Source organism: Papio anubis, chromosome 3 (assembly GCF_008728515.1).
Source record: "Papio anubis isolate 15944 chromosome 3, Panubis1.0, whole genome shotgun sequence".
In the NCBI taxonomy this organism is placed as follows: domain Eukaryota; kingdom Metazoa; phylum Chordata; class Mammalia; order Primates; family Cercopithecidae; genus Papio; species Papio anubis.
In genome coordinates this window covers 14,919,644-14,935,283 of record NC_044978.1, presented here as the reverse complement: position 1 = coordinate 14,935,283, position 15,640 = coordinate 14,919,644, and the positions used below count along the sequence as shown (strand labels likewise).

General features: G+C 32.9%; 1 protein-coding gene across 1 annotated transcript in view; it reads right to left on the bottom strand.

The window, feature by feature from the left end:
• The window catches only part of GLRA3 (glycine receptor alpha 3), a 138,721-nt gene that overhangs the window by 71,311 nt on the left and 51,770 nt on the right, over positions 1-15,640 (bottom strand). The window contains 1 exon segment of the mRNA XM_031664109.1: positions 11,981-12,048. Within this exon segment, the coding sequence (XP_031519969.1) occupies positions 11,981-12,048 (68 nt within the window).

The following is a 15,640-nucleotide window of genomic DNA, read 5'->3' as shown; positions in this document are numbered from 1 at the left end:
AAACTTAAGAGCTACTTTATGCTGAGCATGTTGCTAGCTGTTAATGATACAATGAGGAGCATATCAGAGAGAACTGTTGCCCTATGGACACTGTATTACAAAATTTTAAATAAATATTCATAGCTTTAAACAAAATATTAAAAAAGGAAAAAGGATACTTAAAAGTAAATTGGATGACATAATAGTATGTCATTGAAGTATCATATATTAGCACAAGGACAAAAGGCAATTCTAACAAAACCAAATAAAGTAGCACAGGAAAATATCATCATAGATTGTGAATAAATTGCCTTTATGTAAGTCATTAAATTATTTGCAGTGAAGGAATCTAAAATGGATTGATATGAATTATAAGATATTTGGGATGTTTATGAATTTCCAATAATTTATTTACCAGTGGCAATTCTTAAATATAGAAATATAAGAGATAGAAACACAGAAATATAAAGAGATATTATAGAAGCTCTGACAGAGAGATTAAGGTATAGAGAAAACAATCAGAATATACAGTGTAGTAGGTTCTGCCAAAAGAACAAATGAAGAGACAAAAATGAACTATTATTATTCACAGAAGATAGACATTAATTATAAATTCAGAAAGCAGCAAAAATATCCAGCAGAACAAATAAAAATATACCCATATATAAACTAATTTAAAAAACAAGTTAAAGCCAAATTACCAGTAAGAATAATAAAAATGGAAACATTACATAGACTTCTCATCTTGCAAGATAAAATGTGGTAACGGTGTGTAAATAATTTGATGAGGAATGGAAAATTTCACTGAAAAATAAAACTATTACAAAAGTGATGCTAAGAAAAACTGAATAGTCTTATATTTCAGGAATGGAACTTGTAACTTAAAACCTTTACACACAAAAAATGACTGGCTTGGATGGCATTACTGGTGCATTTTAATAAATACTCATGGAAGAAATAACAGTTCATCAATTATACATGAACTATTTTAAAGAGTAGAGGAAAAAGGGACACTTTCAACTTAGTTTTAGGAATCCAGCATAATACTGATATCACACGCCACTCTTGATATTGTAAGAAAATAATAGTTCAACATCCAAAGTTAACACAGTAGCAAATATCCTAAACCAAATATTAGAAATTTAAATCTAGCAGTATATAAAAAGAATAATAAATTATGGTCAAATGGGGTTTATACAAGGAATACAAGAAGGATTTACTACTTGGAAATAAATCAACATAACCAATAATATTAACAGAGTGAATGAGAAAAACATATAATCATTTCAATGAATGTTGAGACAGCATTGAATAAAATTGAATTCTTTTTCATAATAAAACATCTCAGCAAACAATAGTGGAAGTAAACTCTCTCAATCTAATAAGGAGGATTTATGAGAAACCTACAGTTAATGTCATTCTTAATTGTGAAATGCTGCAGGGTTTTCAACTGATATCAAAAACCAAAAAGACAAAGGTAGTCATTCTCCATTGTTATTTAGCATTGTATAGGAGTTCTGAACCAGTGCAATAAGGTAAGAGGGATTGGGAAGGAAAAAGTACAACTGTCTTAACAGTTTGCATTAACATATTCATAGAAAATACAAAAAAATGAAAAATTACTAGAACTATCGAATTAAGTTATCAAGTTGAGAATATGTCAATATTGCAACATTTATTGTTTGCCCATATATTAATTAGAAACAATTGGTAAATAAAATTTAAATACAACGTTTACACACACACACACACACACACACACACACACACACTTCCAAGCTCTGTCTGCTGGGAAGCCTAGATGCAATGAAACCTCTGTAGCAATGAACACATCCGGTGATCACATCTGGGTTTCTAGTACCAGTCTCCAATTAAAAAAAAAAAAAGAAACAGAATTCTTGGAGAAATGACTGATCTACGTCTGGGGCGAGAAAAATACAAGATGAGTCTGAAACATCTTATATTTACAGAACACACGGAAGTGCTCAAACGCCAAAGTGGTAGGAATGTGTCAGAGATACAGAGGCTAAGTGAATAAACTCCCAGTGGCCAAACTGGAACAATTTGAGCAACAAATTAAATAACAAACTTAGAATTTTAACTCAAAACATAAAATAAATGTGCAAAAGTCTATATTGATATGAATAAATTATTGTATAAATAAATAAAAGGGAAGGAATAAATCTCTATCAAAGAATCTCAAATAATATGCAGAAATGGTTCCCTCAAGGAGGTGGAACATAATCTCTTTATCCCCTTAAGTTGGGCTACATACACTGACTTACTTTCGAAGAGTGCTGATACAGTTTGGATATTTGCCCCTTCCAAATCTCGTGTTGAAATTTGATCCCAATTGTTGCAGGTGGGGCCTGGTGGGAGATGTTTGGGTCATGGGAGTGGATCCCTCATGAATGGCTTTGTGCTGTCCCCATGGTAACCAGTGAGTTGTCACTATATAAGTTCCCTCAAGAACTGCCTGTTAAAAAGAGTCTGGCACCTTTCCCTCTCTCTCTTTCCTGCACTCTTATCCTGTAATCTCCTAATGCTGGTTCCTGTTCCTCTCCTACTTCTGCCATGAGTGGAAGTAGATGCTGGTGACATGCTTCTTGAACAGCCTACACAACGATGGGCCAAAAAGCCTTTTTTCTTTGTAAATTACCCAGCCTCAGGTATTCCTTTATAGCAATGCAAAACAGACTATGACAAGAATAGCACAGTGAAGGTTAAAAAAAAGGAGTTACTTTACAGTGGAAAAATCAGACAGATACCACCTCAGGCCTATAATCAAGCTTAACACATTAAATAATAAGTCATATTGATAGTACATACTCTTGATAAAAAGTAATGAGAGTGGCACTTTACTTCTGTGGTCTTCCTTCCAAAAATCTCATAATCCAATCTACTCAAAAGAAAAATATGTATGAACCCAATTGAGAGACATTCTACAAAATACTTGACCAATACCAGTTGAGGTTATAAAAAATAATGTAAAAAATTTTCACAATCTAGAGTTTTAGTAAAAAACTAAAGAAATCCAAAAAGCACAGACCTTAGTTAGTAATAATGCATCAATATTTGTTCACAAATGTTAACAAATATATCATACTAACTAATGTAACATGGTAATAATAGAGGAAACTGGGCATGGGATCTAGGAAAAATCTCTGTACTGCCTTTGCAAATTTCTTGTAGACCTAAACTATTCTAAAATAAAAAGATTATTTTAAAAATATAACATTTACAAGCATGCATTAATACTTAGGAATAAACTAAGAGACATGACAATCCCTGAAAAACATAGTTCTGAGTAACTAGAGAAGACAAATAAATTGATATACTATGTTCATGGATTAGAGCACTTAATACCTATTTTATGTTTGTTTTGTATTTAATGCTTTTCATATTCTTCAGAAAGTATGGTAGAGAGAACTTTGAATTTTGATAAAAGATATTTATACAAAACTCAAGTAAACACCATATTTATTTTGGAAACATTAGAAATATTCTCTTTAAAGCCAGGAACAAATCAATTTCATTTAACATTGCTTTTGTTAAAACATCAAGACAAGCAAAAGTTGCAAATTGTATAAGTATTGACAGGAAGAAATTAACATGTTACTATTCCTAGGTGGTATAATTATATGAAGAAATTATAAAGCATGAGGCCTAAAATGAGAGTATTTTGGGCAATGTAAAAAATGATCATGTTCTTATGTATCGACAATGAAGTGTTTAAGAATAAGTGAAAGGTTATAATTTTAAAAGTCTATTTTAATAATGAAGTATAAATAATTAAATCTAAAAGATATTCAAGAAATTTATGAGATATATGCACCTGTTAAATGATATTAATAATATTTAAATAAAGAGCGTGATGCATTGTATTCATGGATAGAAAGACCCAATGTTTTGAGATGACAGTTTTCCCAATGCTCATCTTTATATTAAGCTCAAGTTTATTTTGTGGAATTTGACAAGATAATTCTAAACTTTATGAAAAGCCAATCTCCCAAGAACAGTAATTAATACTTTAAACAGAATTTTTAAACTGTGTGTTTGGTACGTTGTCCTATTAAATATCAAGTCTAATATAAACTGTATTAAACAAGACAGCGTGATATTAGTGCAGGCATAGACAAATAGATCATTAGCATAGAACTTGAAACTGACTCATTAAATTTAATTACAAATTATTGAAAGTAATTATTCAATTGTGAAATAAAAATAAATGCCTATGTTACATTTTACATATATGTATACATATACAATTGTACAAAACGCCAAGGGGACTAAAACCTAAACAAAAAAGCAAAATTCTTTTATCAGAGAGTATAAGAAAATATCTTTATGCACTTGGGTGAGAAGAATTTCTTATGACAAAGAAGCATAGACTTTTAAGTAAAACAAGGTTACATTTTGTGAATTAAAATTATTTACACATCAAAAAGAATGCCTTGAAGAGTAGAATAAATGTTTAAAACGCATACAGCTGACAAAGTATTCATCTTCAGAATATTGCGTGTGTGTGTGTTGATTGTGTGTGTATAATATAAACAAGCAACCTTAAATAGGGAAAATATATTAAGAAGCATTTTGCATAAAGAACATCTGAATCATTTATTAAAATGCTTAACCTCACTGTTTATCAAGGAAGTACATGATAAGCAGCAATTAAATCCAACTTTACAACCATTACGGAAGTTAAAAAATTGAAAGTGGGTAAATACTAAGTGTTGGAGAACATGTAAAACAATAGGAAATCTCATAATATTGCTAACAGGTGCTTCAAACAGAATGACCACCTTGGAGAGCAATTTAGTAATTTGAATGGGGAGCAATTTAGCAATTACCAAGTAATCTCACCCCTAGGTATATACTCTGTAGAACAGCTTGCATAAATATATATACACACATACACACACGCACATACACACACACACATATATAATATTAGAAGGTTATATGCAACGGTTTTTCTTTTTTTTTTTTTGAGATGGAGTCTGGCTCTGTTGACCAGGCTGAAGGGCAGTGGCACTGTCTCAGTTCACTGCAAATTCTGCCTCCTGTGTTCAAGCGATTCTCCTGCCTCAGCCTCCCGAGTAGCTGGAATTACAGGCGTCTGCCACCCTGCCGGCTAATTCTTGTTTTTTTTTAATAGAGATGGGGTTTCACTGTGCTTGCCAGGCTGGTCTCGAACTCCTGACCTCATGTGATCCACCCTATGCAATGATTTTCAATGCAGAGATGATTTGTAGTATTGAAAACATTAGAAACAACCTACATGTCTAGCAAAAGTAGAATGGATAAATATATTATGAAATACTGAAATGAAAATGAAAAAAAACTTTGTCTGCATATACAAGCATGGAGTATCTCAAAAACCCATAAATTTATACCTGAAAAATGAAGCCAAATTAAGTTACATGTGGATACTTCAATATGGTCATTTTGATTATATTTTCATACATATAGAATGAACATTTATATCTTAATATCAAACTCAGGAATAAAGCTTACTTTAAGAAAGGAAGTTTCATGTATTTGTACTGTTTAATTTCTTAAGATGGTGGCAGATTTTTAGTGTTACTTATAATCCATGCATCTTGGTATGCCTGTAACTTTTTTTAATAAAAAAATACTTTAAAAACAATGTCTAGTAGTTTAAAGATTCCATTAACATATATATAGATATATATAGAGATAGATAATATCAATTTTTATGCTGTATTGGCTTAGGTATCTCTCGGGAATCTAATGATTCAATAATTCAAAGTAACATTTATATATATGTGCTTATTGTTGCAAGTAAAATGTGAGTCTATCATTTGTATGGAAAATTGAAAAACTGTACGTTTGGACAATTCTGTGAGATCACACTGGACCCTCAGATCCTCCCTTCCAACGTGCCATGCATCTATGTACACCGACACCTGAAAAACTATTAACCCAAAATGTCTCATCTTTTTTGTTCCAGTTTATAAAAATGGTTTATTTTATGGGCACTGGTGAAAAGTAATGGTTCAATGTATAAATATTGATTTAAATCACATAGCAGCGCAATTCTTTTTCTAACATATGTGTAACAAGATGGAGAGTCATCTGTTTTTTGAAGGTAGGCAGATAAAACCAATATGTTCATTTAAAAATACTGTACTATTATATATACACACCCAAACTTACTTGGAGACCGTGAGGGGTAGGATTTAAAAGGGATATAAGCAGGCTCTGGGATGCTACTTTTGACTTGAGTGTGGTTACATGAATGTGCACTTTGTATTAATTCATTGTACTTCACTCCTATAATTTGTGTACTTTATTGCATATGTATTGAACAAAAAGCTAGGAAAAGGAGGCTCATTATTTTATCTTTATAATGGAAAAAAGTTTATGATTCACTAATAAGTAAAAAAAGAGATTTGTCAGAATAAAATGATTATATCATCCTTTGTGCATAGCAAAATGTTTGGTTCATTATATGCTCTCACAAAAAGATTCATTGCTGCTATAAAGACACATGCACACGTATGTTTATTGCAGCACTATTCACAATAGCAAAGACTTGGAATCAACCCAAATGTCCATCAGTGACAGACTGGATTAAGAAAATGTGGCACATATACACCATGAAATACTATGCAGCCATCAAAAAGGATGAGTTTGTGTCCTTTGTAGGGACATGGATGCAGCTGGAAACCATCATTCTTAGCAAACTATCACAAGAACAGAAAACCAAACACCGCATGTTCTCACTCATAGGTGGGAACTGAACAATGAGATCACTTGGACTCGGGAAGGGGAACATCACACACCGGGACCTATCATGGGGAGGGGGGAGGGGGGAGGGATTGCGTTGGGAGTTATACCTGATGTAAATGACGAGCTGATAGGTGCTGACGAGTTGATGGGTGCAGCACACCAACATCGCACAAGTATACATATGTAACAAACCTGCACGTTATGCACATGTACCCTAGAACTCAAAGTATAATTAAAAAAAAAAAAAGATTCATTGAATGAATGAATGTATAAACCATGTAAAAATATGTGCAGTCAAAACATTTAGAAGTAAATATAAATGCAGCTAACTACTAACAGTGCTGGGTTTGTGTGGGGGCATTATGGGTGATTGTTTTCTCTCTTTTTCAAATTTTGAAATAAGTAATGGACTTTTAATGTCATCATGGGTTTAGCCAGTCCCATAAGGTGCCTCTGTGATGGGCATTTCTTACTTGCTTCTGTCATAGTTATGCTTCGCAGTGTGTATGTATATATATACATGTTTCTATTTTGGAGTTTTTCTTAAAGTTTAACAGTTAGCTGAGAACATTTGGGCTACCTATAGCCGCCCCAATCCCCAGACCACGTCAAATGGAATTCCCTTTTACCTGCATCATGGAAGCTGCTTATCATCTCAGTGATATTTTTCTTCAACATGATTGATTTTTGGTCCTTATAATTAGGTATTTTAAGTACTGGAAGGCACAGGTTTAGAGAAATCACATATTCATGCTCTAGACATTCGTAGTCCTGCAGACTGTTTCTGGTGAAGAATAAAAGCTTTCATTTAAAGCTTTTTGTCTAACTTCTAAAGTTCTCACCTGTGATCACTGAATAGCTACGCTCTGCATGACACATTTGGAGTATTAAATTTTAAATTTGTGAAGGTTTTTGTTTACTTTTAAATAATGCTTTGAATTAAGATACAACAGCCATTCATAACATACACAAATCTGCAGTGTCCATTCAATAATTCTGACATATGTATAGACCTGTGTTACTACTACCCAGATCAAAATATAGAACAATTTTGGTACCCAGAAGGCTCCGTAGTACCTCCTCACCATCAGTTACCAGCCAATTCCCACCCCCAACCAAAGATAATCTTTTGGAATTCAGAAGTCTTTTATCAACAGAATTGATTATTTCATGTTATTGAACTTCGTATAAATGAAAGTAAACACATTCTATTGTGTCTGTTTTCTTTAGCTCATATTCTAACACATGTTCTATTGTGTCTATTTTCTTTAGCTCATAATTATGTTTATGAGAAATATCCATGTTGTTGCTATGTAATATTCCATTGTCTGAATTGTGAAAATTGATGATATGAATTCAGATTTTTACAGTCATACCCAACTAGATGGGAGTTAAGGACCATGGGGAAAAAGCACTCAGTTCACAAAGCTCCTGCTCCAGGAACTGTCTGGCAAGCCCAGCTGCAGAAATAACTTGCTATAATCTTAAAACCCATTTTACCTAGTAATTGCTGAAACTACCTTCCATGCCTCTAAGATTAGTTTCACCTTCCATGCCTCTAAGATTAGTTTTACCTTCCATGCCTCTAAGATTAGTTTTATCTTCCACCAAGATTAGTTTTACCTACCACCATCACTCAACAATTACAGCTTGCCAGAGCTGGAAATACTTCTCCAGGCCAATGAACTTTCAAAACATTTTACAACACATTTCTCTTAACCAATAAAACCCCAATCCTTTCTTTTGTTCTGTGGACACCCTGAAGACCGGCCAAGTCTGTGTGTATGCTCCAAATTACAGTTCGGTTTTTGTGTATATTTCCAAAGAAAACCTTTGCTTAAGGGTTTTCCTTGCATTTGCATTTCTTTGCATTGTTAAGTCCAACTTAACAAATGCTTTCATCCTGGCACATAAGCCTTATCCACAGTTCAACATAGGTTTGCAGGAGCACACTTCGTATGAGAGCCATTTAATGTGGAGATCTTAAGCTTCCCCTCATTGAAATAGTCATGTGCTCCTTTTGTCACCATAGTTTAAAAGGCAGGACAAATGTTCCTCTCTCACCAAGACCATGTTCCCAAACAGCAGTGATGATAAACTAGTTTTATTTTTAATTTAATATTTTTGAGAACTGGAGTTTCCATTAGTTGTTAAATCATTACCTGTTTAAGAAGAATGTGAACTTGAAATAATTGAGGCTGACCAAGTCCTTAAAGAATCTCATTATATGACTCAAATATGAGGGAAATAGAGAAGTTAAAATTCTTGTAATATTTATAGAAAAAAATGTGGTGACTATGTGTAAAATAGTGAAAATGTACTCAGGTGAAAATGGTTGGCACTACATGAAATTAATCAGATTAACAATATTGGCTAAGGAATTTAACAGCTAAAAAGAAATTTTATATTGTTAAAAAACTGCACATGCATTTTTTAAAATTTGTGCAAGAAAAGTATGAAAAATGCATTGTTTGAATTAACTTAGTTAACAAAAAGTGGCCTAAAATGTAGAATATCTACTAGAGAAATTTTCCCAAGAATTAAACAATAACCTGAAATGGGAGAGCTGTATTTAAAAGTGAGACATACCAGTTATAGACTAGACCAGCAGAGGGAGCTCAATATATTTAGCCAGTAAAGACATTGAAGGCTTAGTCTTGTTAAGCAGACACATATAGATGAGGATAATTATGTAGTTTTATTTTAAATATGAATTCTCAGACATAAATATATTCATTAATGATTACAGATAATTTGAGATTCCATCCTCTCAATTTTAATTGACTGCCTTAGTTGAATTCAATTATTCGTATTATAAGAACAGAAGTCAGCCTGTGCGACAGAGTGAGACTCTGTCTCAAAAAAAAAAAAAGAACAGAAGTAAACTATATTCAGTGTAAGAAGTGTGAATAAGCTTAAAAAATACATTAACACATATATTAGCATTTGTACTGAATTTTAAAAAAAGACACCAATAGAATAATGAGATAAAGTTTTGTTGTAGAGTCGTGATAGTGGACCGTGTGAATAAAATACAACAACTTAACCAAGTGGGAGCAAAACATTTTATGATTCTTATGATAAAAATATACAAACAAGTTCTAATTTTCTTTGTGCCTCTATAGATGAACATCGAAATCACAGCTATTCTAGACGATACCATTAAAAAGTAATAAATTTTGAATCTGATCATTTTAATGGAAATAATACATGTTTAGAAACTTGGAAGAATAAAAATAAAAATACCAAGGTGGAGATGATTAGGTTTGTAATACTTAACTTCTGGGATATTTGAACAATGTTCGTTGACACTGTTTTAGACTGTGAAGAGGTGAGTGATAGATGCTTAAAGTGATTTCAGAAGGAATACATAATGATGGAGTACGTAGGTGAGAAAAGGCTTGCACGCTGAAGGAGGGAAATAAAACTGTTATCGTGAGAGTGTGTTTGCAATATTCTGCAAGCTTTTTGTAGAATGCTATTCTGTAAAGTCTGGCTAAAATTATTAAGGTAAGAAATTTAACTGTTGTAGGCATCTTATATATTGTGTTATAACCATTCTAGTGGTAGACTGATGAATTATGTCATTAAAAAGGCACTTTCAGAAAACTGACAATCTTTAAGTCTTAATGGGAAGGAAATCCACCTATGCCCTCTGCTTTTTCCAAGTCTCTTCCCTCCCTACCCCATAAAGATGGGTAAGACTTTAAATCTGTCCAACTATTGCTGTGGGAAGTAGTTCATGGAAGCAATCATGGAAAAGAAAAATATAGAGAAGTATATTTCCAGGTTTTTAGAATTATACATGTATAGAAACAAAATGAGAAAATCATCAGGTCTAGAAATACAATTTGAGAAGCCTAAATAGAACAAAACCAATAGTGATTCTTTCATCTGTGGATTATATGGACTGAATATGTACACATGTTGGATATAAATCAGGGCCAAATTTTCCACATGAATCTAGAATATATCAAAATCTAAAACAGGATTATAGCCACTGAGAGAGGAAATTGCACCAGAACCGCACTGTTTCTAACCAAATTACGTGCATCTTCTCTGCATTTACACTCATATACACACATTCATGTTAACTTAGATTGTATTGTATTGAAGATAATTCTATATAGTTTGGTTCTTCTCCACAAATGCTTTATTGTAGTTAAGCTATACTAACTTTGGTAGAACCACAGAGATGCTGGTAAAAGACTTACATTGCATACATGAGGGAAACAGCTTTTAAAAAAAAAAAAAAATATGCCTGTATAAAGCCTCTTCCTGTTGAGATGGATTCCAACACACATGCACACACACCTCTACACACACTTACACCATCATATATGTAATAATTTGCATATTAGATTGTTTTTCCTTAGAAAATTTACTGTTTACTATTCTAAGTGAATGTAATTATCTAATATTGTTTTTTTAAACTAATAAATCCCTGTGTTTTATATCATATTTTAGTTAATATTAACTTTGAGAAGTATTGCAAGCTATACTTACTAAATTTAAAAAGATAATTCTAGCTAATTTAAGAATCATCATCTACACAGTTTCAAAAAAAGTAAATTGGCTGCTAGACAATTTTATAGATGTTCAGTGGTTCATGTGTCTATTTCTGCATTTTATTACAGTTAAATTGCCCAATAAAAGCTAAAGGGCAAAGTCGAGATACCATGTGCTCTTTAGAAAAAGCTTTAAAATTTAAGACAGAAGAAATTTGGTCTGTAATGACAATTTTTCTCTTTTTCTGCTTTAATAACTTGATTATATAAAATGTCTTCAAATACAGTTAATAAAATTTCTAAGTATAAAGTTTTGGCAAATACTGTATTCATTTGAAAAAGTAATCAAATTGAATATTTAAAATAACTTTAAAAAAATGTGTTAAGTGGGGTACAGAGTAACCATGTAAGTATTTACTATTCTGTTTACATCTGGATATTAAAGATTATTGGAAAAAAATAATTGCTATGGTGACATTTTAACTTTAATTTGAAGTTTAATATTAGATTGTCGAATTGAGAAAATCAATGTTGTTTTTGCTTATATTTATATACTCTAATATACCATCTCTATCTGAAATGTTATTACCCACAGGTGACTGTAATTTAATTATACTATTATTTTATCTTTTAAAATCTTGTTACATTAATTTGGGTTTTAAACTACATAAAATGTTGCCATTAATGTAATTATAGATTACTCTAGCGTGAAACTTGTTGCAAAGTAAAATGCCTACCATGGTCGTCTCTGCGATAGAGCCAAAGCTGTTGATGAATATGTTGCATGTGACATTAACTGGAGGGCCTGAAAAAGAGAATAAAACATAAGGGCTGTTTAGAGACTTATCTAAAACATTTTCAAATAATTCCTTGCATTCCATTATTTGTGTGTGTGTGTGTGTGTATATATATACACACACACACTAATATATATATACACACACACATATACACACACACACATACACACACACACAAAGAGATGCTCACAATTGAAGTAATAATTCCACACAACAATGTGTATTGGGAATCACAAGGTTCACAAGGAACACTGATGCTGATCATTTTTTTACTTCTCTTGGTCTCAGTTTTTAAAATCTAGATGTCTCTAATGGCTCTGTAAATGCCTGATGCAGTAAGTCCAATATCTAAGCTCCTTCAGGGATAGTGTCTATTGATCTTTTCCCCGCTGCATGGGCTCTGCTTTTCTATTTCTTTGCATGTCTCATATTTTTTTTGTTGAAAATTGAATAGATAACATAATGTGGCAACTCTGGAAACCAGGTCTTCCCACCTCCAACCCACAGTTTGTGGTTGCTGGTTTTTCTTGCAGTTGTTGTTTCTTCTTTAGTGACTTACCTGGACCAATATGGTAAAGTTTTCATTTCCCTAGAGTACACAGCCACTGAAATCTCTGTTTAGTGAGTTTAGTGGTAAACTAATATTTGGTTAGAGATTTCCTTAAAGCCTTGAGCCAACAAATCTTCCACTCTTGCCAAGGGTCTTCCATGGGTTTGGGGAAATGTCTTCAGTGCTCAGTGAGTTTACAACTCTACCTTACCCTTCACTTCCTGCTTGCACAGGACCTGAGGTCCACCAGAGGTGAAATACTGGGACTCTCTGAGGACTTCCCTGGGCAGGCACAAAACCCTATATGCAAATGTAAACTCCAGATTGCAAAGATATGTTAGAGCTTTTCAGAACTGCCTAAGAACATCGAATTTTCCAGGTCCTTTATAATTTTTGTTTAGGCTCTTACTTGCCCCAACTAGTGTCACAGCCTTAGGCAGATACAATGTTAAACAATCTTCTGATTCTTTTCCACAAATGCCCTAGAGATAGAAATTTTTCCCACCAACTGAGTTCTCAGTCAAGTCAAATAATGGAAAGCCCTTTGAGCGAGGCTTTTCTCGGGAGCTACCAGACAGGCAGAATAGTGACAAAGCTCTGGGGATGGACCTTCTGAGGAACTCCAAACCTGGTTAGCCAGCTTCTGGTGGTTTTACAACTTCTACTGTTTAGAGGCGACTGGGTTGCAAGGCTGCTGTGGAACTGGGAAGGTAGGCCAACTTAATATGCCTTCTGTTCTTACAGAAATTCATCAGTTTTTCTTGAATAAACACTCTTAAGGTTGTTGTAAGCTTTCAATCAATTTTAAGAGTTCTAACGGTTAATCTTGATAATTTTGCCAGTGTTTTTGTTGCTTTTTTGGAGAAGTGAAATTATTGAGTTTCTCACTCCTCCATTCTGGAAATTTCTTATTAATGCCAGATTTAGTATTCATCATAAATCCAAGGATTTTCATTTTCATAAGTCCCATTTATTCATTCCTTTACTAAATACCCAAAACCTTTGCACACAAAACTGAAGAAGACACAAAGAGATTATCCTCTAGCAGAGAAGGAGGAGCAGAAATAGGTAAATTGTTGTAAGTTTCTTGCTTACAACATTAGCTGATTCATAGATATTTAACCCATAGTAACTCTGAGAGAAGGTAATATTCCATCATTTATGCTTTAGGGAATAAAAGCACAGTGAGTCTACATAAGATGCACGTATTTAGAATGTGAACCATTGCTCTCATTCTAAAAATCATTCTTTTCCCACCATTTTGTTTACATGACATTCAAAACATTTCATTATCTGGCCACAAACTTTGTTATTAGGCAGACACCTACATATATAGAAACATAAAAATATTTTGGCTAGGGGCTAAAATAGCTCTATCTGAGTTACACTTTACCTAAGTTAGTCAGGGAACACCACATACAGAAACTGATATCTAAGCCTAATTTCTTTCTTTTTTTCAACCTGAGTATAATTTTTGAGTAAATTGATTTTACAAGGTTTGCTACAAAAATGCCTAGTATCCCCTTGCCTTATTTCTGTTTCTCTCTTTTCAGAGATAATTATTTCAATTCATTTAATCAATTCTTTGGATATTTACCTCAGTTTCTCTATATAATATGTTTTTTCTTTTAGTCACATCTTCTGATGCCCACAAAGAAGATGAAGATTAGCCTTTTCACATACATCATCCCTACCTCTACTAATACAAGCCTTTTTTTCTATGTTCCCATTATCCAATATTTCTATATGAAAAAAGGCTTGGTCTTTTTTGTTAGCTCAATAATCACTTTTTACATTAATATGACAAGGTAGATATTTACCCAAGCCAAACAATAGAGTATATTATGCTTACTTTCTCCTTTCCTGCAGAAAATTTTCCTGAGACTGGCAATTGTTTCATGTATAATGTTTCACATAGCTTTCTTCACTTGAATCATTAACTTATCGACAAGCGCTGAAATGTCTAAATTTTGATTCAGTATGTACAGATCCATCAGTTGCTCTATGAACTTTACCTTCCTCTGGATTTACAGAGGAATGTAATGAGAATGTTTTGCTCTGGTTCAAAGCAATTGTTCTATGACCTCCCAATCATGCTATGAATTACTTCCATCGCTTTCTGTTGTGGGATCCTCTTTCATGGTCCCACACTTCTTTCTTGGTTCATTTCTTCATTTTAGTGGAACATACGCTTCAGCAATGTTTTGACAAATGCTGCATAAGGTTATGAAGCTTTTGAGAGAGTCCTTGTCCATAAATGTCTGTTGTTGTTGTTGTTGTTTTGCATTCACACTTAATGTATAGCTAGTAGAAACTTTTAGGCTGGAAATGTTTTTTTCCTATTTATTTTGAAGATAATTTTTCATTATTTTCTATTTTTCAGCATTGCCATTGAAAAGTCCAAAGCCATTTTGTAGATGACCTGTTTTTCTTTCTGAAAATAACTAGGATGTTTCATTTGTTCCAATATTTTTTTAAAAACTATTTCATTAGTTAGAATGGTCTAAAATACCATTTGAGGTTGCAATTTACATTTATTTGATTACTGGTTCATGATTTCCATCTTAATTTGCTTTTCCACCTATTCTCTAGATGGCTATTTATCTTGCTGCATTAAGGTAGAGGAAAAATCAATAAAATTATTTAAAAATAAAGTCTAGGTTTCAAAGTCCTTTAAATTCTATGCTGCACATTGAAATCACCGGGGAATCTTTACAAAATATGCATACCCAATTCTCACCTACTTTGGTTGGTATGGCATGCAACCAAGGCATCAGTATTTTTTAAAGCTTCCTAGGTCATTATAATGTGCAAGAATGTTTGGAAATGACTGTCCTAAGGAATTACCGACTCGAAAATATCTGGGGCCACTATACTACAGGGCTAACAGAGATTTTCTTAGAAATAGAAATATACAGAGATAGGAGTCAGGGCTTGGGAGCATTGAAAATTCAAGGCTATTAATTTCAGTAGAAGAGTTGCCTATTATAAATTTGGTGAACACTGTTAATAAAACAGAGTAGATGCTATGTACTTAGAAAGGGCCT